Source organism: Alexandromys fortis, unplaced genomic scaffold (assembly GCF_014885135.2).
Source record: "Alexandromys fortis isolate MF-2015 unplaced genomic scaffold, M_Fortis_MF-2015_v1.1 scaffold_6, whole genome shotgun sequence".
NCBI lineage: Eukaryota > Metazoa > Chordata > Mammalia > Rodentia > Cricetidae > Alexandromys > Alexandromys fortis.
In genome coordinates this window covers 13,776,888-13,800,139 of record NW_026067902.1, presented here as the reverse complement: position 1 = coordinate 13,800,139, position 23,252 = coordinate 13,776,888, and the positions used below count along the sequence as shown (strand labels likewise).

General features: G+C 44.8%; 1 protein-coding gene across 2 annotated transcripts in view; it reads right to left on the bottom strand.

Moving 5' to 3' along the window:
• Fbn1 (fibrillin 1) overlaps positions 1–23,252 on the bottom strand; it is a 201,091-nt gene that overhangs the window by 65,348 nt on the left and 112,491 nt on the right. The window contains exons 13-26 of one of the 2 annotated variants that reach the window (XM_050133838.1): positions 22,179–22,298; positions 18,968–19,093; positions 17,336–17,458; positions 14,986–15,108; positions 13,780–13,932; positions 10,008–10,061; positions 8,459–8,584; positions 6,838–6,963; positions 6,190–6,309; positions 5,827–5,964; positions 5,407–5,457; positions 3,753–3,878; positions 2,720–2,947; positions 166–291 (exon numbers count right to left, since the gene is read on the bottom strand). In XM_050133838.1, the coding sequence (XP_049989795.1) occupies positions 166–291; positions 2,720–2,947; positions 3,753–3,878; positions 5,407–5,457; positions 5,827–5,964; positions 6,190–6,309; positions 6,838–6,963; positions 8,459–8,584; positions 10,008–10,061; positions 13,780–13,932; positions 14,986–15,108; positions 17,336–17,458; positions 18,968–19,093; positions 22,179–22,298 (1,740 nt within the window). The remainder of the gene's footprint in view (positions 1–165; positions 292–2,719; positions 2,948–3,752; positions 3,879–5,406; positions 5,458–5,826; positions 5,965–6,189; positions 6,310–6,837; positions 6,964–8,458; positions 8,585–10,007; positions 10,062–13,779; positions 13,933–14,985; positions 15,109–17,335; positions 17,459–18,967; positions 19,094–22,178; positions 22,299–23,252) is intronic. The other variant, XM_050133843.1, reaches the window with a different exon arrangement.

Below are 23,252 nucleotides of genomic sequence, written 5' to 3'. Positions count from 1 at the left end.
GCAGGGAAGAGGGCAGCCACGCAGGAAGGGGCGCAGCCACACAGGGAAGGGGCGCAGCCACACAGGGAAGGGGCGCAGCCACACAGGGAAGGGGCGCAGCCACGCAGGGAAGAGGGAGTTTGGAAAGGCTCCTCGCCTGCCACCCCTGGAGACCCATACACTGACCTGTGCAGTTCCTCTCTTCGGAGTCCAGAGCAAAGCCACTGTCGCACCTGCACTTGAAGCTGCCGATGGTGTTTCTGCACTTGCCGTGGGTACAGAGGCTCGGTATCATCTTGCATTCGTTGATATCTTTAGGAAAAGAAAAAAAATGCAAGGAAGAGAAGCTTATGAGCAACCAGTTGGGACATCTCAGGGGTCCATACTTTAAATCCAGGAGGTTGGAGGGCCTTGTTTAAGGTCTTGGCAAAATTCAGCTAAACAAATGTGTGATTATCCAGGGGCTGGTACTTCGTAAACATCCCTAGTCATTCTGACTTCTGCGTTTTAAGAGCACACTGCTAAGAAAGCTAGGTGTGCTGATTGGGACTTCTAGCAGCCTGGTCACTTCCTGGAACACAGCAAGCACTTGGTAATCATTGGCCAATGAATGCCTGAATGGTAAATACAGCATCGGCCACAGCTACCTGCCCGCCCTCCTACCATGATCACTGCAGCCACCACAATCACCCAGCCAGCCGCCCACCATGGCCACCACAGCTTCCACAGCCACCACAGGCATCATTAGCCACCACACCACACCCACCACAGCCACCATAGCCACCCTGGTCACCACAGCCATCACAACCTCCACACCCACCACAGCACCATGGCCATCACAGCCATCACAACCTCCACACCCACCACAGCACCATGGCCACCACAGCCATCACAACCTCCATATCCACCACAGCACCATGGCCACCATGGCCACCACAGCCTCCACAGTCACCACAGCCACCACACCCACAACAGCTACCATGGCCACCATGGCCACCACAGCCTCCACAGTCACCACAGCCACCACACCCACAACAGCTACCATGGCCACCATAGCCACTCACCCACCCACCGACCACAGCCACCCACCCACCATGGCCACCCATTCACTACAACCATCATGGCAGCAGGATAAGGCTCTTATTTGACTCCTTGAGACTTTCTTAAATACAATTTTAAGTGACTTCATGAATTTAAAGATGTTGTTTTTAGTTTAAATTGTTCACAAATAATCCATACTACTTTAATTTTCTCAGAATTACATATCATTGCCATAATTTAAAGAGCTTCTTATATATAAGAAGGCGATATATATGTAACACGTGACCCAGGTTTTCCCCTACTGGAGCCTTTCCAAAAGCAAGACATAGAAGTTCATTTCCACATAATGCCATGGTGAGAACTGGAGGACTAAATTAAGACCCTCAAGTCCCTTGCGGTGGCAGACTGTCGCAGCTTGCGGGTCGCATGCTTATGAATTTATTTAGGAGAAGTTTGAGGTGGCCATCTAGAAACTGCATCTCTGGACAGGACAGCTTTAATGACCACAGTCTCACAGAATAGCAGATGAAAAGAGGAAGAGGAGGAGGAAGAGAAGAACGGGACAGAGAGAAGGAAAAAGGGGAAAACCTTCCATTTTCGTACAAAGACGATTATTCAGTTTTTATGAACTTAGTTCCCATTTTTCTGACTGGATTCAATCATGGGAAATATGCTAGGGAGATCGCAGACTTCCAAAGCCCAACACGAGACACAGCAGGCCACACTGAACAAGCTCTCCACTAAGAAAATCGGAATTCTTGGTAAACTGGGACTGGGGCACAGCTCACGGGGAGAGAACCTGCTGTGTAGACATAAAGACCTGAGTCTGAATCCCATCATCCACATAATGAAGCCAGGGATGGCCATGTGGATCTGTAAACCCTGCGCTGGGGCCAGAGGGTAGGGATATGAAGACCCTAGGGGCTTGCTGGACAATTAGCTAAAAATGGTGAGCTTCGGGCTCAGAAAGAGACACTGCCTCAAGAAATAACACACCTATTTTAGCCTCTGTCTTTCATACGCACGCACGTGCGCATGCGCACACACACACACCACCACCACCATCAACAACAATACAAACACCACCAACACCAACAGCACCAACACCAACACCACCCCCTGAATAAACAGAACTCTTGGTAGTATCATTTTCTTTTCATATACTAAAGCAAACAGTCACCATACCATTGTCCATCGAAGTTAAGCTAGCCTTAGAATTAACGTTATAATCCTTATTTTAACATGGACTTCTGATGATGGCATGACAGAAAATAGCTTCTGAAACACAGTGAACTACAGTGCATCCTCACGTCGCCACTAGCAACAGGAATGCTTCAAATGGGGGACTAAAGGTCAAATCACACCGTCTGGGCAGGTGGCACCTGACTTCCCTTTAGTTCTCAACTGGGATGTTATTAAAGAGTTATTTTACTAGTTACTGGACAGAAGAGGTAAGAGACCTCAGGAAGTTCTGAGAAGTAGGGACTGGAGGGAGCTTACCACTGACAAAGTGGGGAGGGAAGGAAGGTAGGGAAAGAGAGCCGGAGGTAGGAAGGGGAGAGGGAGCAGAGAGAGAGCTTTCTCAGAAATTGGAATGCTGAAGGAATGGCCACACTCATGGTCTCTGCAGCACACTGGGCTCACCAGAGGGCATCTCCTGGTCTACAGAGAAAACCAGTCAGCTGCGGGAACAATGTACCTTTGAAGAAAGGTTTCCCATTCGTAATGTCTTTGGTCGCAAACCCGGGTCCTCGGGGACAGAGCTCCTCATACTCCGGGGTGTTCCTCACTGGACACTCCTCGCACTCTTCAGTGCCCCAGGCTGCCCCAACCGAGCAGCAGCAGGCATCCATACGGTGCCGGCCAGCGATGGGCAGGGTGCACTCCTCATCGTCGTACCTCAGGAAGCAGGTCTCCAGGCGGATGTCTGTCAGAGGTTAGGGAAAATACAACACATGCTAATTTGCTATATCCGTGACTGCATTTTTTTTTTTCAGATGCAAACCAGTGTTATGTGATAAGCATTCCTGGGAAGCGTCAGGTATGTATTACAGATGATTTCACCTTCAGTGTCAAAGGCAAGAAACCAGACAGCTCTGGACTTTGTCCTAGCAGTGAGACTCTATAGCAGTGACCCTAGGAGCCAGGCAGACACCACAGCTAAGAGCCACAGAGCAGCCTTCTGAAGACTCTAAGTCTCGATTCTATGTCTAGTCTCTCCCGTGTCACTGGGATGGGACGACGTGGTGTGAAGCCACCCCCTGGACTCTAGCAGTTGGCACGGAGATTCCCATACAGCAGTAGAGATAGCCCTGTTCCCTCCCTCCCTCTCTCTCTCCCTTCCTCTCTCCTTCCCTCCCCATCTCCTCCCTCTCCCGGGAGGGAGTGTTTCTGCTCCTGATATCAACAGGGATTTCCTATAAGGACCTATCTCACCTGTTACAGCACAGGTTTAGAAGAAATGGGGTATAGTCCCCCACTGAGTGCAAATGTCCTTCTCTCTGCCACTCAGCGTGTGCCCCGCAGCTCGTGGCTGACAGGCAATAGTGACAGCAGCGGCTGTGACTCAAAGAATGGGAAGAACCACAAGGAAAGACTAGTCCCTGGCTGTTTTCTAACTCCTTAGGAAGGCAGTTTGTCAGAATACCACCATAGAGCCTAACAGATGAGCTAAGCCTGTGTGCGTGTGTGTGCGCGTGTGTGTGTGCCAACTACATCTTAATCATCCTTACCAAGGCAGATTCTTCCTGTGGAATCCAAGGTCATCCCATTGGGACACTCGCACTTGAATGAACCCCTGGAGTTGACACACAGGCCGTTTTTGCACACTCCTGGGAACACTTCACATTCATTGATATCTGAAAAAGAAAGAACATTAATTCAATACATCTGTATAAGTCAATACATCTGTATAAGTTAATCCTGGCTTTCCCCACTCACACATTCACAATGACTATCAAAAAATCTTGAAAAGTTCAAAACACTAGCTTGCCTCCCAACAGCTCATAGGAACATCTCATGTGTCTAAATAGCAGCCAGGGGTCTGTTCACTAAAGCTAGGAGTCTCTCCACTGGCCTCTGGGAATAGCGGTTGAGTAGTAGGGATGGGGTCCAAGCGTTTAGGGGGACTGTTCTGGTAAGGACGGCTCGGGGGGGTTGTTATAATTAGCGTTAGGAGATTAGATGACTAAAAACAGGCAAAGTGTGGCCTTCCAAATTATCAAAGAAGAAAAGGCTTGAGCTTGAGTTCTGCTGTGGGGTATGTGAGCAGATCCAGGAGTACTGAGCCCAGGTGGCTGGGTGGCTGGGTGGGGGAGAGTCAACACACACGAACGTCCATTCATCATCCACCAGGGCTGCCCAGACCTCCTGATCCTCCCGAGTTTGCCTCACGGGGCAGTGTGTTCTCTGAACTTAATTTGGAAAAACAGACATCATCGAATTAATCCAAAGAAAGTCAATCCAAATGCCAAATGGGGGGAAACCTTAGTTAGGAGACACACACATGCAAACACACACACACACACACACACACACACACAGTGTCTATTTTAAAGAGGTCACCCTTTAAAGTCAAGAGCATAAAGGAAACATCCCACTGATGTTTCTTGAAAGAAAACTAAATGGAAGTGAAGTCCAATCTCCATTTGCGGAGGGCTTATTCCTCGGGGGATCTTCCTCGGCCATTTGTACACCAAAGTGTGCTGTTACAGCTCAGATAAGTTAGGAACGGCTGGTCTGAACCAGAAAAAAAGCCAAAGGATTCAGTCATCATTTGGAAAGCAAGCCTTTGGGTGGGGGTTGTAGTACTCCTCTCTGTTTTAACAGGAAAAAACTTCATTTTGCCCCACATGTGGGACTAACGGCTTTTTTTTTTTTTTTTAAATATTTCAGCCGCTGTGTCATGTCAGGCTGTGTTAGTCACCATGACCCATATCTACTCGGGACTCCGTGAGAAAGAACCACAGCAAACTGGGGAGGGTCCACACAGACCCTGAAAACAGGGGCGACTGCGTGCACCCCTCTAAGTCACCCGTGAATGTGGTGCAAATAAGCAAGGGGCCACAATAAAAACAGGGCTGACCGAGAATGCAAACTTTACAGTCTCCAAAAAAGGGACAGTCTTGCTTTTTTGCTCCTCATGTGCAAACTATGCGTGGTCATCCTAAAGCATTTCCAGCCACGCCGTCCTTTGGCCATAGTGATGGGACACAGGCAACAGCTTGTGCATTTAACATCTGCTCTGTTCTCCGGTCCTCAGTGCTTTCTTTCTCTCAGCAGCGTACTTCTCGCTGCGAAGTTCCTTTACTCCTTTATCCAGGGCAAATTAACACAAGCATTCTTCATACACACAAAAACGCACAGTTTATAGATAATAAGAAATACCTTCACATTGTGTGCCTTTAATTCTTGAGAACCCTTTACCACATATGGGATCTGTGGGGGAAACAAAGCAAGATCAACATCTATCCATACTTCCCAGGAACGCTAAGCATAAGAAACACGAGGGAGTGCCTGTTCTGCTCCTATGAATGAGCACGGGGTTGTGTAGATAAGGAAGAGCAGTAATGAAATGCCCCCACTAGCAAAGCCCAGCTGGCAGGAATTGGTGCTTCCGGGAAACCCTGCAAGCTAACCACGTGAGCACATGGAGGAGCTAGGAAGTAGCGAACTGACCAGAATCACATAAAATGGATACTTCTCTGGCTTCCGGTTCAGGAACATGATTTTTATCAAGATCATCTGTAAATTTCCCACGTGGGCCTATATAAGCAAAGTAACCCGTGAGGTGGTGGCTTCTCTTACCAACTTGACAAATGGTACAGGGGCTCCCCCAGGCAGCACCAAGGGAAGAGCAGCATTCAGACTTCAAGGTGGCTCCATTGATGTTGATCTCACACCGCCCGTCGATGACAGTCTGCCAGCAAGTGCCCTTGATGGTTTCTGCAGAAAGAGGAGGGTGATGGACACCGAACAGAATCGTATCAGAAATCCAACACATACACCGGAATTACAGCTTGACTAGCATTCTGAAACAGGGAACAGTGATCATTTTCAATGTCTGTCTCATAGCTAAACTTCGGTTGCCAACAAAGCAGCCATTAAGCATGGTAGCACTGAGTTAATTATTGATAAACACTGGAGAATAGTTCTCAGAAGGAGGCGTACCTATGCAGATGGTTTTTGTTTGATCCAAAGTACTTTCAGGAGAACATTCACAAATAAAAGATCCAGGGCTGTTCTTGCAGACTCCATTAATACACGGACTGGACTCACATTCATCGATGTCTGAAATGAAAGTCTCCATTACTACTGAAGGCTGGTCCTGGGCACAGAAGGCATGCTTTGACTTTAGCCTTAATTGTTACCATGTACTCTTCATTAGATAGTAACACTGGCCTAGACAGGCTTTTCCAAACTAGACGGAATGTCAGAATACTAATTGAGCATATTTCTTCAGTATAGAAACTGGCACAAGATTGAGTCTTCATATTCAGAAAAATCTGGAGAAAATTATGGATTCAAATTATGCAGGCACAACATTTTCTTCATCTATTAAGAGACAGCAAATAAAATGCCAGCTAGAGACAAATGAAAATGAACGCCCTAAAACCACCACGAAAGGGTGAGCAAAATGCCAAGTACGAGTATGTACATCTGTGGCTAGAGTGTGAACAGGGCCATTTAGGAGAGACAATCCCAACAGAATTGGCTTGGCTATCTGAAATAGAAGAGACTTCAATTTACCCCTCAGGCTGTCTAAGAGCTTTCCCAGAGACAGTAAAATATGTAATTTCAAAACAAAGGCACGGTTACCTTCACAGGTTTTTAGGTCAGGTTTGTACACAAATCCCTTGGGGCAGGTGCAGACAAAACTTCCAGGGGTGTTTCTACATTGTCCATTGTCACAAAGGAGACTGTTGAGCACACATTCATTAATATCTGGAAAGACAACAAATGGGAACGTTTGCAAGAGGCTGTCCCTCGCAGTCAACACCGTTCTCTTTTAGATTAGGTCTCTAAGTTCCCAGTGGTATAATCAAGTCTGCCAGAGAGGCAAGACTCTCGTTCCATTGCTTTTCCACAAATAGGAAATATTCTGCTTGTCCAAAGCCTCAAGCTGCTGGAAGCTATTTAATTCAACTCTTGGATTCTCTGAAAGTTAGTAGTCTTTATTTTTGCAATGGCTTTAGAGCATTAGAATTAAAAGGACTAATCTTACCAGTTTAAGGAACTGAATAAATAGAAAGAAACCTCAACAATATGATGCACACCTGTAGTCCCAGCATGGGGAGGTGAAGGCCATGTGGGATTACCCTTACCACAGCAGAAAATAAACTTAAACAGTCAACACGTATGTATGTATGCATAGTATCTAAAATATAGTATCTAATACATATATATTGTATATATAAGTTGTGTCTCTTTGAGTAAAGAGAATGTTGAAAGTCTATCAAAATAATACAAGGAACACAACTATTTCCCCAAAGTTCCAAACACCAGGAGGCTTCAAATAAGACCATGCAAATAAGACAGCCAATGGCCAGGGACATATGCAAAAGGATTTTCTTCTCCTGGGTCAGAACCCATAGAGACCCTGGTGTTGGATAAGCAGCAGGAGAATCCAGCACGCAACAAATTATTGATATCTGATGTGCGTGTGGCAACCTGGAAGAATGAACCGATGTTTATATCAACCTTGAATTTTTTCTGAAAAATCACTTGCTTCAAAGTTAGATCAGCTCCTTGGACAGGGGCCTTCCCAACTTTGGCTCGAAAAGTCACTAAGGTAAAAGCAAGCAGAAGTGCCTAACTCCAAAGCCCTAAATGGAAATTAAAATACAGCCTCAGACTTCTCTAGTTTATCTTAAAGCTTATTCATTCCCATCATATCCCATAAAGGTGTATCTGCTTATATTCAAAATATATTTGTTCTTCCACTAAAAAGATGCCCCACTTCACAGTTTGTGCCCATCCTTTCCCCATAATTGTATCTTGGTTTTAAAAGCCCAGTGTCAGGAAACTCGAGGCTCTGTGTCACTCCAGACAGAAGAGATTTTCCGAAAATACTCTTCCAGGCAACTAAAGAATGCTGAAGGAAGAAATAATGCCGTAGGCTGACTCTTTTCTTACCAACTAAACGATTTACTTGGCTTCTGGGTTCTTCCTTAATTAAAGGTTGTTATCACATGGAAAAGGGTGCTCATTAAAGTTAACATAAAATCATTGTTACTGAAAACAAACTGCTTTCTCTGCTTAAATCTAAGGAGCGGCTGGGAGAACGGTTTAGCAGAGATAGGAGTGGCTCTGCAGTCAAGTCACCAAGGCTCCCAGCACTTGTGTTTCTTCCACTTAACAGATTTCTCTTCTACCAAGGGAATCTGCCATGATTCTTCAAAGCTGTCAAGAGATGGCTCAGGAAGCAAGCCGAGCTTACCGACACAGTTTTTCCCGGTTATGTCTACTTCATATCCCGAATTGCATATGCATTTGTAAGTTCCACGGAGATTTTCGCAAATTCCATTTGGGCAGATATCAGGATCTAATGCACATTCGTTTATATCTACAGCACCAAAAAAATTCAAAGTTAATCACATTCTAAAACAAACATTAAATGAAAACAAATAGTTCCAATATGGGCAATGACCTTAGGACTGCTCTGTGGGGTTTGAGTTCACATGGAAGAGAATATTTCATTCCTTTTGCTCACTGTAAGATAGTATGAGTCAAATCTCCCCCCAACCCAGACCCTGGAGAGAAGCTGGCATCTGAGCTGTGACCATATGGTCACCCACCACCCCTGAACTAAGCTGAAGAAGATGTCCTGGATAGTCTGAGAACCAGAATGGAAAGTGGATGATGCATAGACTCCAAGTCTGTGACACCTCCTCTTTCCCCTCTCTTTGCCTCCCATGTGGTCAATGAGGTGATTATATCATGGCCTTGCTTCAAAATTTTATTCAGTTCAACAACATCTTCAAATTAAAGTATAAATTGCTGCATGTATTGGCTCTAAATTAGGCCTATGCAAGGTCCCTGCCCCACGGTGTGTGGAATTTCTTCAGCAGGTCTCCTTACAGACTGAAAGCAAGGCCAGAGTCTCTGCTTTGGCTCCGAGGAGGCCAGGCATGGTCTCTCTACGCCTCACATGCCGAGCAGACCTTTCTGGTGGCAGGGAAGGAGGAAGAAGGACAGTACGTGGATGGATGGCCTTCATAAGTCAGGGCTGTCATTTCCTTCTCCTCTAAGCCCTTATCATGGCTCATTTGATCCTCACCGACTCCTTCATCATCAGCGTCCTTACTTGCCCTTCTTTCTCAATACTCCTTCCTCATCTTTATCCACGCATTCCATACAGTGAACTAACCAGTCTGCTTTCCCCCAGCGCCCCTAGTCAAGTTGCTTAGTTCCACATGAGTGAGGAAGTCCCTTCTTGTCACCGTCTTCAAGCTCATCTCAGTAGTCTCTTGATTCTATTCTTTTTGATGACACTCAACGCTTTTCCAGTTCCTAAACAAACACGTCATTTTTTTTTCTTTTAACTTAGCGCGTTGCTGCTATTTTTTGCTACAAAATTTAAGTGGCATCTTATGACTGTCTGACCCTTTGAGAATTAGGAAATCTTTATGATTGTGAATGGATAACTGTTTGTCCGATCCAAATCCCTCAGCTGTATTTGATATGGGAAATTCATGAAAGGCTCAGACCACCACTTCTCCAGAACGAGCAATGTCCACCATTGTATTTCATTCATAGTGCTCCATCAGTTGCCCCAGGAAAGTGAGAAAGCTTCACGCCCACAGCCGTCAGTGTACCACAGCAGCTCTGCCATGGGGGCTTCCAGGCATCCCGCGTACATCACCACGTGATGCTGGCTAGTACGGCGTGTCAGGCCAGACTGTCCCCAAGTAACTAGATACCCACAAGGGGTTTCAATACTGCCTCTGCACATGTTTCAGTTGGCCAACTTTTAAGCAACTCCTTACCAGTGCCTGCTGAGGTCATGCCCGGCCCACTGCTGCAGAGCGCCTGGTATTCCGCTGTAATAAAGATCGGATAGTAAATGAGTCCCTTATCTGAAGAACGGGTCAGTTAGTTCTGCCGTTGGCTCACACACACCATTTCCTCCAAATAAGGAGAACGGAGATAGAGTTGTAGCAGAAAGGGGAGGGTCCCCTGGGAGAGTCACCTTTAGACTGTGCTTTCTTTTGAAGGATCCCACAGAGCCAAGGAAATTGACTTTGAAGGATATGGGGAAGTCATAGCAATTTCTTGGTGCATGCACTTTTGGAAAAGGTGGTTTTCCCTACAACTCAATTTGTTTACCAGGGAACATTTTCACATACAGCAAAAGGTTCCTGTTAAAATGTGGGTTCTTAGGTGTTAATAAAACTTTCCCCCACCATCCCGGGGATAGCTCTGTTTTTCCAGGACAATCGTGCTCTCACATCTCCCCGGGTCTCTGCAGATGCTCTGGGCTCTCTTCACACGGGCACAGCAAAGCATCTCACGCCATGTGCAAGTGTATTTTCTGAATCACTGTGATTCTATGATCATTTTCCATGGTGAACCCACAGGAAAACTTTTGACAAGATGTTAAAATCATGTCACCTTTCTAGTACAGAATGTGCAGAATCACTCCCCAAACTTGAATCAGCTTCTTAATGCTTATGATTGTGTAAAGTTTGATATACAACTCTAGCAACATTTGGAGGAATGAAATGGTGAATGAAGAGACATGCAAGCTGGAATCATGCTTCTTCCAAGAAGGGCTGAGAGATCTTTGCCTGCCCATGCATTCTGATAGCCAGAATGAGTCACATATGTCTGTGTTGAGAATGATGGTGGTGGTGGTGGTGGGGATGGGACTTTAGCAGAGGGAGCAAACATTTGCTCTATTTCTGAATGTGCTAGATGTAAATGAGTTTTGAAAATATAAAATTAAAAATTAATCTTTTAGCCAGGCATGGTGGCATACACCTTTAATCCTAACAACTGAAAAGTAGAGGAAGAAGTATCTCTACAAATTAGAAGACAGCCTGATCTACAGAGTAAGTTTACAGACTAGCCAGGGCTACATAGTGAGACCCTGTCTCAAAAATAAACACACATACACACACACACACACACACAACCAACCAATCAAACAAACAAAAACAAGAAAGCCTGTATTGTAACAAATGATAATTTGAGAAAAACAGTAAAATGTTTTCATTTTTTAAAAAGAGTGTTTAAAAGGATGCAAAAAGCAACAAGGAGGACCATGCCAGCTACTGCGCACTGAAAAGCCGGAGATTAAAGAGCACTGTAACAGGAGAGCGTGTCTTGGCTATCTTTTCATATTCTCAACTATTAAAATGGTCACAAAACTTAGAGAATAGTAAAGCAGGAAAACCAAAGCAGGGCAGTTCTGCAGACAGAGCTCTCTCTGTTCGTTCAGATCAGCTGACACCTGGGCCAAAGAGAAGCATGAGGTGCTCCCCATGTTCGCAACTGCAGAGCCCGACTGCTCTGTGCAGAAGGGGTCTGAATGCTAACATGCACGTGGCTAGCAGCAAGTCCCTCCCCTCTGGGTTCTCTCCCCCATTCCACACTGCGCTTCTCTGGGTTTAAGGAGATAACAAAAAATTGGGCATCTTGCTGTCTTCGTCTCCATTTCCTAAGCTACCACATGGCAGCAGCAGGACAGGCCCATGACACGGCCCCAGAGTTGCACTCAGAGGGTTTCGCTGGCTGCTTTCTGGGAGAGGACCATGCCTGAGGGCTGAAGAGGCAGAGAGCGTACTGAGTCACACAAATCAGGTGAGGAGCAGACACAGCGTCACACATCCCATTTGACTTGCACAGCACACAGATGACCTTGGAAATCCGCATGGTTTATATTTTCTCACTCAAGTGATGAGAGAGATTCTAGGGACTGTCCATGCCTGTTAAGTCACCCCATCCTGAAACGAGGGGCATCCATCCTCCTTGAGTACCTCACGATTCGGCTGACATTCTTGTCAGTCACTGAAAGAACTTCCACATGTGAACGCTTTCCCTGTAAATTCCCTCAGGCACAAAAGCGTAAATATATGCTGGAAGTTAGTGTTCGTGGGCTTCCGGTTTAGCTTCCGCTAACTAAGCCTTACTGCTTAAAGAAACTGGGCTTCTTTAGTGACTTGCTAAGCCCAGGTCATTTCCCTGAGTACGAGCACACTTTGACCATGCTCTTGGTCCTGAGGTCTCCACTCGCAGGCATGAGTACAACCACCTTTTCCAGCCTTACTGACATACACCTGTCTCACAAATACGAAGTCTAAGAGAAGAGTGCTTGAAAACATAGTGCAAACAATGACAGAATATACCGCTAACTGTAGTCTTATGCAATCATCTTGTTTGAATGAATATTTATATATAATTTAAGTGTATTAAATGTGTATTTAACTGATTTTTGATGACATACAAATAATCCTTCTTTCTTTTACATGGAGTTCTTCGTTTCCTTTGAAGTCCTCTCTCTAGCTTCTTATGATATTTAATTCTGAACACTATAATTTCAAAGATTATTCTTATATATTAATCTTTGGAAATCATGCTTAGATTAATTTTTAATGAATTTTCCTTAGGAAGGATATGACGTAACTGAATCTCACATGTAAACTCACTAACCATTTTGTTTGTTTGTTTGATTAGTCCTAGGTTTTTTCCTAGGATAATAAAAGCCAATGGCCAAGCTACCTTAAGATCATATTCGAATAGTAAAACCCTACTGTCTTCATCTCAATAAACTTCTCTTTTCTTCCTAAACATATGTCAGTTTCACTCACCAACATCCTATCCTCTCTCCCTCCAGTCCTCTTCCTTCTCCCGGAGTCCTTGCTTCCGCTTTCACACCACATATTTCCCACTACTCTCTTTCCTCCTATCTCACTGCCCCTTCCTACTAGTGTCTCTCTCTCTCTCTCTCTCTCTCTCTCTCTCTCTCTCTCTCTTACACACACACACACACGTTTGTATATTAGGAGACACCACGAACTATTTCAATAAACTATTTTTTCTTTATGAACATAATTATGTCTGCATAGGACTGTCTAGTTCATCTAATAAAATTTATTTTATGGGTGAGAACACTGAGAATTCCTTGTCCAGGTATTTTAATTTCATAATTATTTTTATTAATGAAACAATGTATTTAAATATTTAACGAGCAAAATACACACAAATAACTAATCCCTCCAATCCTTCTGCCTGTGACTCGGGGAGCAGAATTTTCGCTCACTGCCTGGTTGTCTTTTCTGACTTTTCAACGTGTGTGCCACCTCAACTGCAGAAAAACACTGTTTCCCTAAGGTTGAATAAAGCCATTTAAGAAAAGTACACCAAAATCAACATGTGGGATGTGAACAAAATTCGCAAATGGCCTTCTGGGAAGCTGGTGGAAATATTCAGGTCATCTGAAAGTTATTTACTTTTACACTGTGTAAAATCCTGCTTTTCTAATAGCTCCTGCGAAAAGCAAGCATTCTGAATGAAGCTGCGTGTGCTCCTGGGAGTGTGACCAGGATCGAGGCGCATTGGTTCCTACAGAGGTACACGTAGTGAAAGAGTGTGAGCAAGGGGGAGGATGTGGGTCTAAACGCTGGCTGCCCACTGCAAATACTCCGGGAGGGTGTACAAGAGAACCCTGGAAGCAGAGAACAGACTCCTGTGAAAGCAAAGATCGTGCCTGGTGCCAGAAAGCTGGCAGTAGGAGGGCACCTCCGTGACACCGCTTACCTGAATTCTGCGCAGGACATGGTTGGCAGGGTTCCCCAAACGCATACTCGGTGTTGGCACAACAGCATTCGGATTTGGTAACAGCGCCAAACAAGGGCTTCACACACTGGCCTCTCCTGTATCCCCCGTAGCATGTGCTCCGCATGTGTGTGTCTGAAAAGGAGGAAGTGCTTGCCATCATCCTGACAGTTTAAACACACGAGAACCCCCACATCGAGGCCAGGGCTGCCTTTACTTCTCCATCGTCCCTGTTCTAACCCACAGGGGATGCTTGAGCTTTTACAACTGGACCCTGAGCAAACAAAAGTAAAACAAAACTCCAAGAACACATTAGCTCCCGAGCAGTGGGGACCAACGGGCAGGGTCAGCCGGATTCCTCCGGCTATCACAGTTGAGCGAACTGCGAGACCCTTCAGGGCTGGGGTTATTTTTCATTCATTTTTGTCTTCCTCAGGCATGCACAGAGCAGGAACTTTATAAACACTGCATGAAGGTTGGATCTCACACCATGATAAATAAGACCTTTATGAGAGATGTGGCTTACTCGGAAATAAACATGCAGTTATTGAATGACTAAACTGGGCTTGCTTTCCAAAAAGGAGAAAGTTGAATCTGTAAAAGGTTCATTGTATAAACCCGCAGATGTTGGTCAACCAAGCTGTGTTGCCTTTATCTCGAAAGAAGGAATTTCCCACTTCGCCCAATCTTTTCCTAATGCAGAGGGCTTATTGAGTATCTTTTAAAAATAATTTGGCTAAAAGTCTTGTTAGTTAACAAATCTCAAAGCCACATAAAACTATCACTGCATCTTTCTGGTTTATTCATGTTTCCATGGCATGGCATCATGCACTTTCTTTGGACATTTAATTCTCTATTAAAATGTCCACCATAAAATGGTATACCTATACAAACCAGTTCCAAAGACCATTCTCCACAAAGGAGGGTGGGAGAAAATTGAAGACAGGTATATATCCAGGGCAGAGAGGAGGAAAGAAAAGGCAAGGATTCCCTGGCCTTTCCTTTTTCTTTTAAACCTTATTCTTCTATTCCTAACATTTATATCCAATCTATCCAGAAGAGAACTGAATTTGTTAGATTATTCTTCTGCAAAAATCCTGTATTTTATCTGTTAGGGGAGAACACGTTAGTTACCGATACGCATTGCTGATTACTGCAGCATTGATCATAAATGGGGCTTTTTCTTACCAACACACACTCGTCCATCTAGACCCACAGCCAGTCCTGGGAAGCACTCGCATCGGTAGGAGCCGTCAGTGTTCACACAGCGCCCGTTCATGCAGATCCCAGGGGTTTCACATTCATTGATATCTGTAGTGGGAAGAGGCGTTTCTTTAACACCATTGAACATGTTCACTATGACAGCCCTGGAACGTGGGTGCTGTGGAAAATGGTACCCGATGGCCATAGAAGCAGGCCAGTGGACCGTCTGCTCGATGTTTACCAGAGATGGGAAATGGAGAAAGCAACTGAGCTTGATACGTTTCCAGTAAAAGCCATCTTGATAGAATCCTCTAATTTGCTTTCTACCAAAACTAAAAACACAAAGCCAGACAGAATTGATGGAGGGAGGAAAATGACCACTAGAAGGCAAAGGACTCTGTCATGCATCCCACTGTAGCCAGACATCTAGTTTGATTATAAACTGTATCTTTGACTGCGGTAGCAAACTTTTTCTTTCTGCAGCCAACACCCAGGCTGGCATCCCTGTCAGTATCAGCCTTGCCTGGTCCCTCTGGGATGACTAGTGAGAGGCAGATATTACAGGCCTGAAGGAGCACCACAGAGAGAAGAGAGAGGGATACAGGGTGACTCTGATGGCAGCACTTGGTCAGCACAACACTCAAAGCCACCAGAGCACAGTAAAGTCTTTCTTAAGTGGAGTATTTTTTTTGTATCATATGTGTGTCCTTAAGTACTGGAAAAGATGGCATCAGGTTCGTAAAATTAATAGTGGAGATTTCACCCACTGATATGACAAAGCAGAAAGGGTACCCAGACTGAGTTGTGGAAAACAAGGTTGCTTAGAAATGAGTCACTTTCTAACAACCCTTTTACAATACACAACTAGTGTGGGAGACTATTTCCTTTCTTCTGACCTTAAGCTGAGGCAAATTGAGAGTGAAGCACCTCTGGGTTTTATTTAGCTTGTATTGTTTGGCACAAAACACATCCCGATGGTCCAAGGTTTCATGTTCAGATTGTGTTTAAAAGAGCAGTTATATTTAAGAGCATAGACTCAGATTGGTGCGTTTGTTTCAAGCATCTAATTTTGTTCAGGCCAGCACCCTACAGTACAACAGCGGAGAGTACCTTCTGAAGAGCAGCCTGGAGGCTTTCCAGTGGGATATAATGTCCCCCAGTCAGCACAGGCCCTGCTGACGAGGCTTTCGGCAGTCATGAGTTTGTGGGTTCAGGATGACGGATGAAGACACAATCTCATTCCACAGCCAGAGGAGAAACAGGAGGTAAGCAAAAGCAGTATATGATGGCTGCTTCCTTTTCCCTCCTAAGTGTGTTTATCTTAGCTTTATATACTGGGGAGGGGGCAGGGGAGGAAGATGGGGACAACCATATGAACCAATCTCTCTCCTCCTCCCTTCCTCTCTCTCTTCCTCCTTCCCACTCTCCGGAATGCTAAGTCCAGGTGAACCAGTGCAATTATCAGTTCTACACAATTATCAGTTCTACACAATTCAACCATCTATTTAAGATGCAGTTTTCATGATGATCAATGGCTTTGGGGCCTCCATTTTTTATACTGTCCTCGGAAACAGCGTGACCTAACACCGCCCAGAGTCATAGTCGATCAAGATGAAGCCAGCACCATGTCTGCTGGTGCCGGCATGCTCCCCACCATGATGATAATGGACTGAACCTCTGAACTGCAGGCTGCCACCTCAATTACATGTTTTCTTTTATAAGAGTTGCCGTGGTCATGATATCTCTTACAGCCATCAAAGACATGCGTTTTCACAATACTATAAGTCACCAACGTGAAGGTCGTAGGGAACGCAGGGAAACAACCAAGGACTGGATGCTCTTTAAAGCTTGGAGAAAGCACACCTTGCCAAGAACTCACGGCTTTCTTCCATGGTACTTTAACGAGAGCTAAATTCTAGGGCCACACAGAAGAGGCACCGTGGTACTTGGTCCTGCCCTCCAGCATGTGGTGTTACATTTGTGAACAGAGAGTGGCTAAAGGTAATGATCAAAAGATCCCAAGCCCTCTACCCAACTGTCCTTAGTCCCCAGCTGGAAGGAAAAGGCAGAACTTGGAAAGATCAGAAAGAGTGTCAGACTGGAGAGATCGACGCTTCAGCTCCTTAAATAACTACCCCTCAGCCGATTCCAGGCTCCTCCGAGAATAACCCAAATGCCTCTCTGAAAAAGACTAGCCTTGTCTCATTAGCTGTGGCTCTTATCAGCCAGGCTTCCAAATCAGAACCTGAGGAATCCTACACAGGGAGAATCTCAAGGAAAGGTGTAGAGAGAAGAGAAAGGCGGCAAAGACCACACTTGGTTTCCCAGCACACACCTTTGCAGTAGCGGCCGTCGGATGCCAGCTGGAAGCCGGGTTTGCAAATGCACTTGAAGCTGCCGTCTTCATTGATGCACATCCCGTTCAGACACATGTTTCTGATGCTGCACTCGTCCATGTCTAGAAACAGAGACACACGGTCTCTCGGTCAGGCGATGAAGGCTGCCTGGATAGACGTAATTCATGCCTCTCTCTTATTTCCTGTCACTAATGCCTAAGGCTAATTTTCATCCAGATAATAAATACAAAGAGAAAACGCAGCACACGAAACAGGCATCTCAAGTTCAGGTCGGCTCAGCCAAGGTTAGCAGGATTTTTCGAGGTTCACCATCCACCATGAAAGGAACAGCCACCAGCCTGGTGAGCTTAGTTAGTCCAGACTTAGTTCTGCTATGCTAAAATATAACAAAATTACGGCTACTGTGAATGAAAATGTATTTAGGCTAAATCTTTGTTCTTTTCGAAAGACTATTGAGAAAAATAATATGAAGTTGGGTGGGTAGGGAGGTAAGGGAGGACCTGGGAGGGGTTGGTGGAGGGGAAAATACATTGTATGAAATTCTCAAAAAGTAAAAAAAAAAATGCTGAAGAATAATAAAAAGTAGAAGAAAGCTTGTCATTTTAAGCAATTTGAAGTAGATATTGCAAAGATGGATTTAGTAAGTGCTAGACTCGGCTATGGGATCCAGCTGAGCCGACTAATATTTAGAACCCTTTGATCACAGAGACAGTTCCTAATTTCGTGGGCATGCTGGCCTGCGAGCTATTGAAGCTATCCCAGGAGGCTCGCACCTCTCAACATGACCTGTTTTCACTTACAGGCTTTTATGCAGACTAAAGTAATTTACGATTTTTCTTTATTTCTTTTATTTAAAAAAGCAGATTTTTACCCTAACTGGGAATTTTGGCCTCAAGTCTGTGGATTGAATCACTGAGATAATATTCTGCCAAACATGTTCCTAAGAACAATTTTGAAATTCTTTCAACATATTAGCAGATTCTTGGGCTCTTTGCTAAAAAAGTTGGAAAACATGATAAGGAGCAGCCTTCACTTTCGGCTAAAGCCCACGAAGTGGGAACTCCATCCACAGCAATCCACAGCAGTCACAGTGACTTTGCAAGGAAAAGCAGCTCCCACGATGAGTTCAGAAGGGAATATGAAAGGCTGCCTCTCCACGCCCCTGTTTCCCTCAAAGCAGTTTGACATGCCCAGACACTGACCTGTGGGTCACGTTATGAGGCAGGCACTTTACACGAAAAGATTACAAGCGACTATAGAAGGTGTGGATGTAAACGCGGTTCATTGTTGTTTTGTTTTTTGTTTTGTATAAAACTACACAATATGCAAGTCTTGATTGCATAAAAATAGGAAGGAATGGTGCATCCTACGAAAGCTTCATCGCCACCAGGCAACTGCAAGAACTCACGGCTGCTGGCGTGAATAAATGCTGTTTGACACATACAAATTGTGGCCATGACAGGGTGAAAATTTAGGCTTGCCTTTCAGACAGAAATATGTGCAACACATTGGACAGTTTGACCTTTCACCCGGCACCTGGTTCTGTCTTGTTCAAGGCTCTGGCTGCTGAAATGCAATGGGGGAGGAGCCACCTTGGCTGCCACCGTTACCTTCACAGTTCTTTCCATCCCGAGTGACGTGGAAGCCCGCGTTACACACGCAGTGGAAGCTGCCGTCCGTGTTGATGCAGCGGCCATTGTTGCAGATCCGGCCATTCTGCAGACACTCGTCAATGTCTGGGGTTAAAGTGAGAAAGGATGCAGGTCATTTGGAGGACTTGAAATTATTTCCTTTCTCCCTCCATTTTCAAACTTTGGACCTTAATCTTGTATTTCAATTATTTGATAATATCCATCATCATATATATCATACCAAATAACAAGGAATGTGGGATCATCAGTATCAGAAAGAAAAAAACCTTTACATGATCACATCCACTCCTACTTTCTTTAAGACTACTCAGGCCTCAACTATACAAAGTTTTCAGCATTTTTCCTAGATAATTTATTGAGTGGTATATGTGATTATTTATATTGAACTTTGGCTGCTATCATTTCTAACATGATTAAAAGGGAACTCATAACAATATGGGAAGTAATAACAGAAAATGCTATTTTTGAGAAATTGCTCAGTTCCTCCTAATAGTCCTCCACATAACTGCCTCCCAGCAGCCCGGGACCGAGTATAGTTTCATCCATAGACCTACAACTCTCAGTCTAAACTTTATAACTATTATACTACCAAGCAAAACATTGGTTCTGTGATGGCTGTCCCCTCCTTCATTAATAATCATAGTAATTATAATAATCATAATAGAACTAGAAATGTTAAAAATGACATAAACTCAAATAATCTATATCTGATCTCTGATTTCATGATTAAATATCTAGCCCTAATACACAGCGGGGTAGCCTGGTCCTTCTGCTCTAAGAACTACAAAAGATGAACATCAAAGAGGCTAGGTAAGACAGCCTTGTCTCTGCAGCCTGCAGCATTCCCACGCCTGTCCCCAGGAACATGGAACCAGGCAGAGTCGGATGAGAGCAAGCCATGCATGTTGAGCGGAGGCCCTGAGTGCCTGAGGGTGAGCATCCTGCACACCCTAGAGAGGAATGCGCATTTACGGTCTGTCCAGTTATCCTGTCTGCCCAGCGTCTGCACCGTGTCTGTGGTTGACCCTCCTACGCACTTTCTTTCCAGGCTGATCCCACAGTGGTTTCTGCGTGAGCCATTGGACTAGTTGAAGCAGTCTGGGCTTTTCTTCTGTCTGATCTTTGTGCCAAAAATCTCTGATTTCCTTTTTTCCCTCTTTCTTTATTCCTAATGCTCACTAAAATCTGTCTTTCTCCACAAAGAAAAATAGTAAAAAAAAATCCACATATTCTTGAACCAATTTTAGCATGCTATAGTTTTTTGAGATTAAAATAAACAAGAAAAATAATCCATCTTTCCTTCTCACTGTGGAATGCCATGAGGGATACTGTGTACTTCGAGCAATCTAGACAGCGTGGAAGTTTACTACTCAAACATGCCTCCCACTGTCTCTATCTTTTCTTCCCCTTTGACCCAAGCTCATCCTCTAAGCCTAAGATGCAGCCTTCTGGATCTCTCTGCAGACTGTTATCCTCCAAACACCACAGGTGCGCTCTTACACTGAGGGTGAGTTTAATGCCACGGAGAAGATGGAGTACTGGAGCTGGGGGTCACCCTCATCTCTAATCAGGCCTCAGGTTGGGGGGGAACAGCACACCTTTACCCTGGCTGGTCCTTACTCCAGCCAACCCCTTCTCAATGATCATTTCTCTGTGCTTATTCAGCAGCGAAGTCTCTTAACAGTGGTTTCTTCTATTGAAAAATGTCCAGTACACCACTGACATGCGAACTGTTTTAACTAACAGCTGAAGCATTAAGAAGACTCTCCGCTGAATAGTCAAATCATTCAGCTTTATAATTCGGGTTGTAGGCTGTTAATAGAGTTATGAAGAAATAATGTGCTTCCAGTTTTTTGTTTTCTCTTCTCAAAGTTGACATTATGGGGCAGTCTACCTAAACACAGCGATAGTGAGAAAATTCAAAGATTATGAAAATAGTTCAGAGATAAACATCAAACCTGCTCAATTAACACAGAGGGCCTTTGCTAAAGGAGGCAAGTAAAATTATCTCACGGTAGTAGATTGACATTTTTACGTGGTCTAGACCTCTCTACCTGCTCACTTATTTTTATCTAGTTTTACTGGATTAACGACACAGGTCATTCTATGCTGAATGCCCAGATAAAACTTCTGGTTCTTGAAGGGTAGACACTGTATCTTATTCATTTCCACCCCAAAACTTACTGCACAAATGATATTAACCAAAAGCATATTGGACAGCTTAACAAATTATTTAAGAAATAAACCCATGACATGCCGCCAGCATGGACAGGAAATCTCACAGGGCTCCGCCTCTACATGAAGAGCTACAGGCAACCAATGGCTGCTGAGAGATGGGGATTCGGTATAAGTCAGGGACTGAGCTCCCGAGGAGTTATCTAATCCCCAGCAGTCAGCCCTAAACAGGTATCTCTACCTCTACACCCGTGAGCAACACCAAATGGGCTCGGAAGGCTGTATTTGTGTGTATATGTGTAAACAATAATTAAGGAAGAAGAGGGGACGAATTTGACAGGAAGTTGGGAGGGGCATAGAAGGAGGTGTGATCTAAATACAGCACCAAAGTCCAACATTCTCCAAAACATTGTTTGCAATTTTTGTATTTTAGGAAAAGGGAAAGAAATAATCCGGAAGGGCAACTTTTATGAGGGGACAATCACATCAGTGCTTCTGAAATCTCAGTGTGCGTGCAGATGGCTGGGATCCTGCCAAAGGCTGGCTCTAGTCAGAGGTCCGAGGAAGGACTAAGAGACTCACTTTGGGCAACCCTCAGGTGGTATTGCTGTTGGTGGCTGACCTCTGCAAGGATCAGAGCCCCTGCATCCTTGTTTCTATGGAGAAGCTAATGACAGATGCTTCTACCAGAGGCTTTCCCTGGTCTCTACCACACAGAGTGACCACATCCCCTACCTTTCGGATGGAAGATGAACAACCAGTGGAAATAACTCGAAAGAAGTGAGAATAAGCTATTCCCTCAGTGCAAAGATAGTTTTTAAGGTAACCTCAATGCTTGCCAGATTTGATAGCAACATCCTCAAAGGAGTGATATTTGGAATAAGGCATAAAGCAAGCAGTGGCGGGTAGCTTCTTGCCTTATGTCTCACTGGATTTCTTCAAAGCAACGCCTTCATTTGGGACAGATGCCTCCCGGTCCCCAGGAGTCCCTTACCTCTGCACTCGGTCCTGGTGAGTGTGCTCTGGTAGCCAGCTCGGCAGTGGCAGGTGTAGGAGCCCTGGGTGTTGATACATTCCCCACCAGTACAGGGGTTCTTCTCACACTCGTCCACATCTGCAAAACACAGCGGATCTTAGTGAAAACTTCAACAGCTTATATGTCTAAGGCTTTGTGGGTTTCTCATGCATAAAACCTTTTTCCTTTAGCGTGAAAAACACCGCAAAGCCAGGCATGGTGGCACACGCCTTTAATCCCCCAGCATTTGGGAGTCAGAGGCAGCTGGATCTCTAATGAGTTCAAGGGCAGCCTGGCCTACATATTGAGTTCCAGGTCAACAGAGGCTGCCTAGTGGGACCCTTTCCCAACAAAGCAAAATTTGAAACAATAAAGAAAGAAAATTGCATAATCAAAATGTTTCTCTCTTCCCACAGCCAATATACCGTGTCTACCCACTGTGAGACCAGTGAAGTGGTTCACCTCTGTTCTTTTCTCGTGTCATTGGCAGAGAATATGAATATGCTTTGAGATAATAAACATTTTTCTTCTTCTGTGAGTCTGGTCTAAGAAAATCAAGCAGACATGAAAGCATAGGGCTGTTATTTCAGGAGTCTGAGGCAGGAGGATTACAAGTGTAAGGTTTGCCTAGACAACCTAGTAAGACCTTGTCTCAAAAATAAAAAAAAAAATGAAAAGAAGAAGAGCAATAGGGTGCTGAGTGGTAGGGCCCTGGTCTGACTCACATGAGACTCTGGGTTCAACTCCCGGCACCGGGGGGGAAAAAACGAAATCAAAGAGACTAACACTTCCTTCAGAGGTGGCTGTATCTGTGTTGTTTTAGTACAAAGAAAGTCTGCCTCGTGTCTAAGCATCTCCTGCTCTTCTATTAAACCTGTGAGAACATGAAGGCCACATGGCTGTTCGCAGGGGGTTCTCAGCACCACCCGCCCAGGTGGTCTCGGTAGCCTTATTCCCAAGTGCTACAGACTCAGTACCGGGGCCCACCTGTCTACATTGCTGTTTCTGAGGAAAGTTAGGCTCAGCGAGGCTTATTGGTCCAAATCCCTTAGG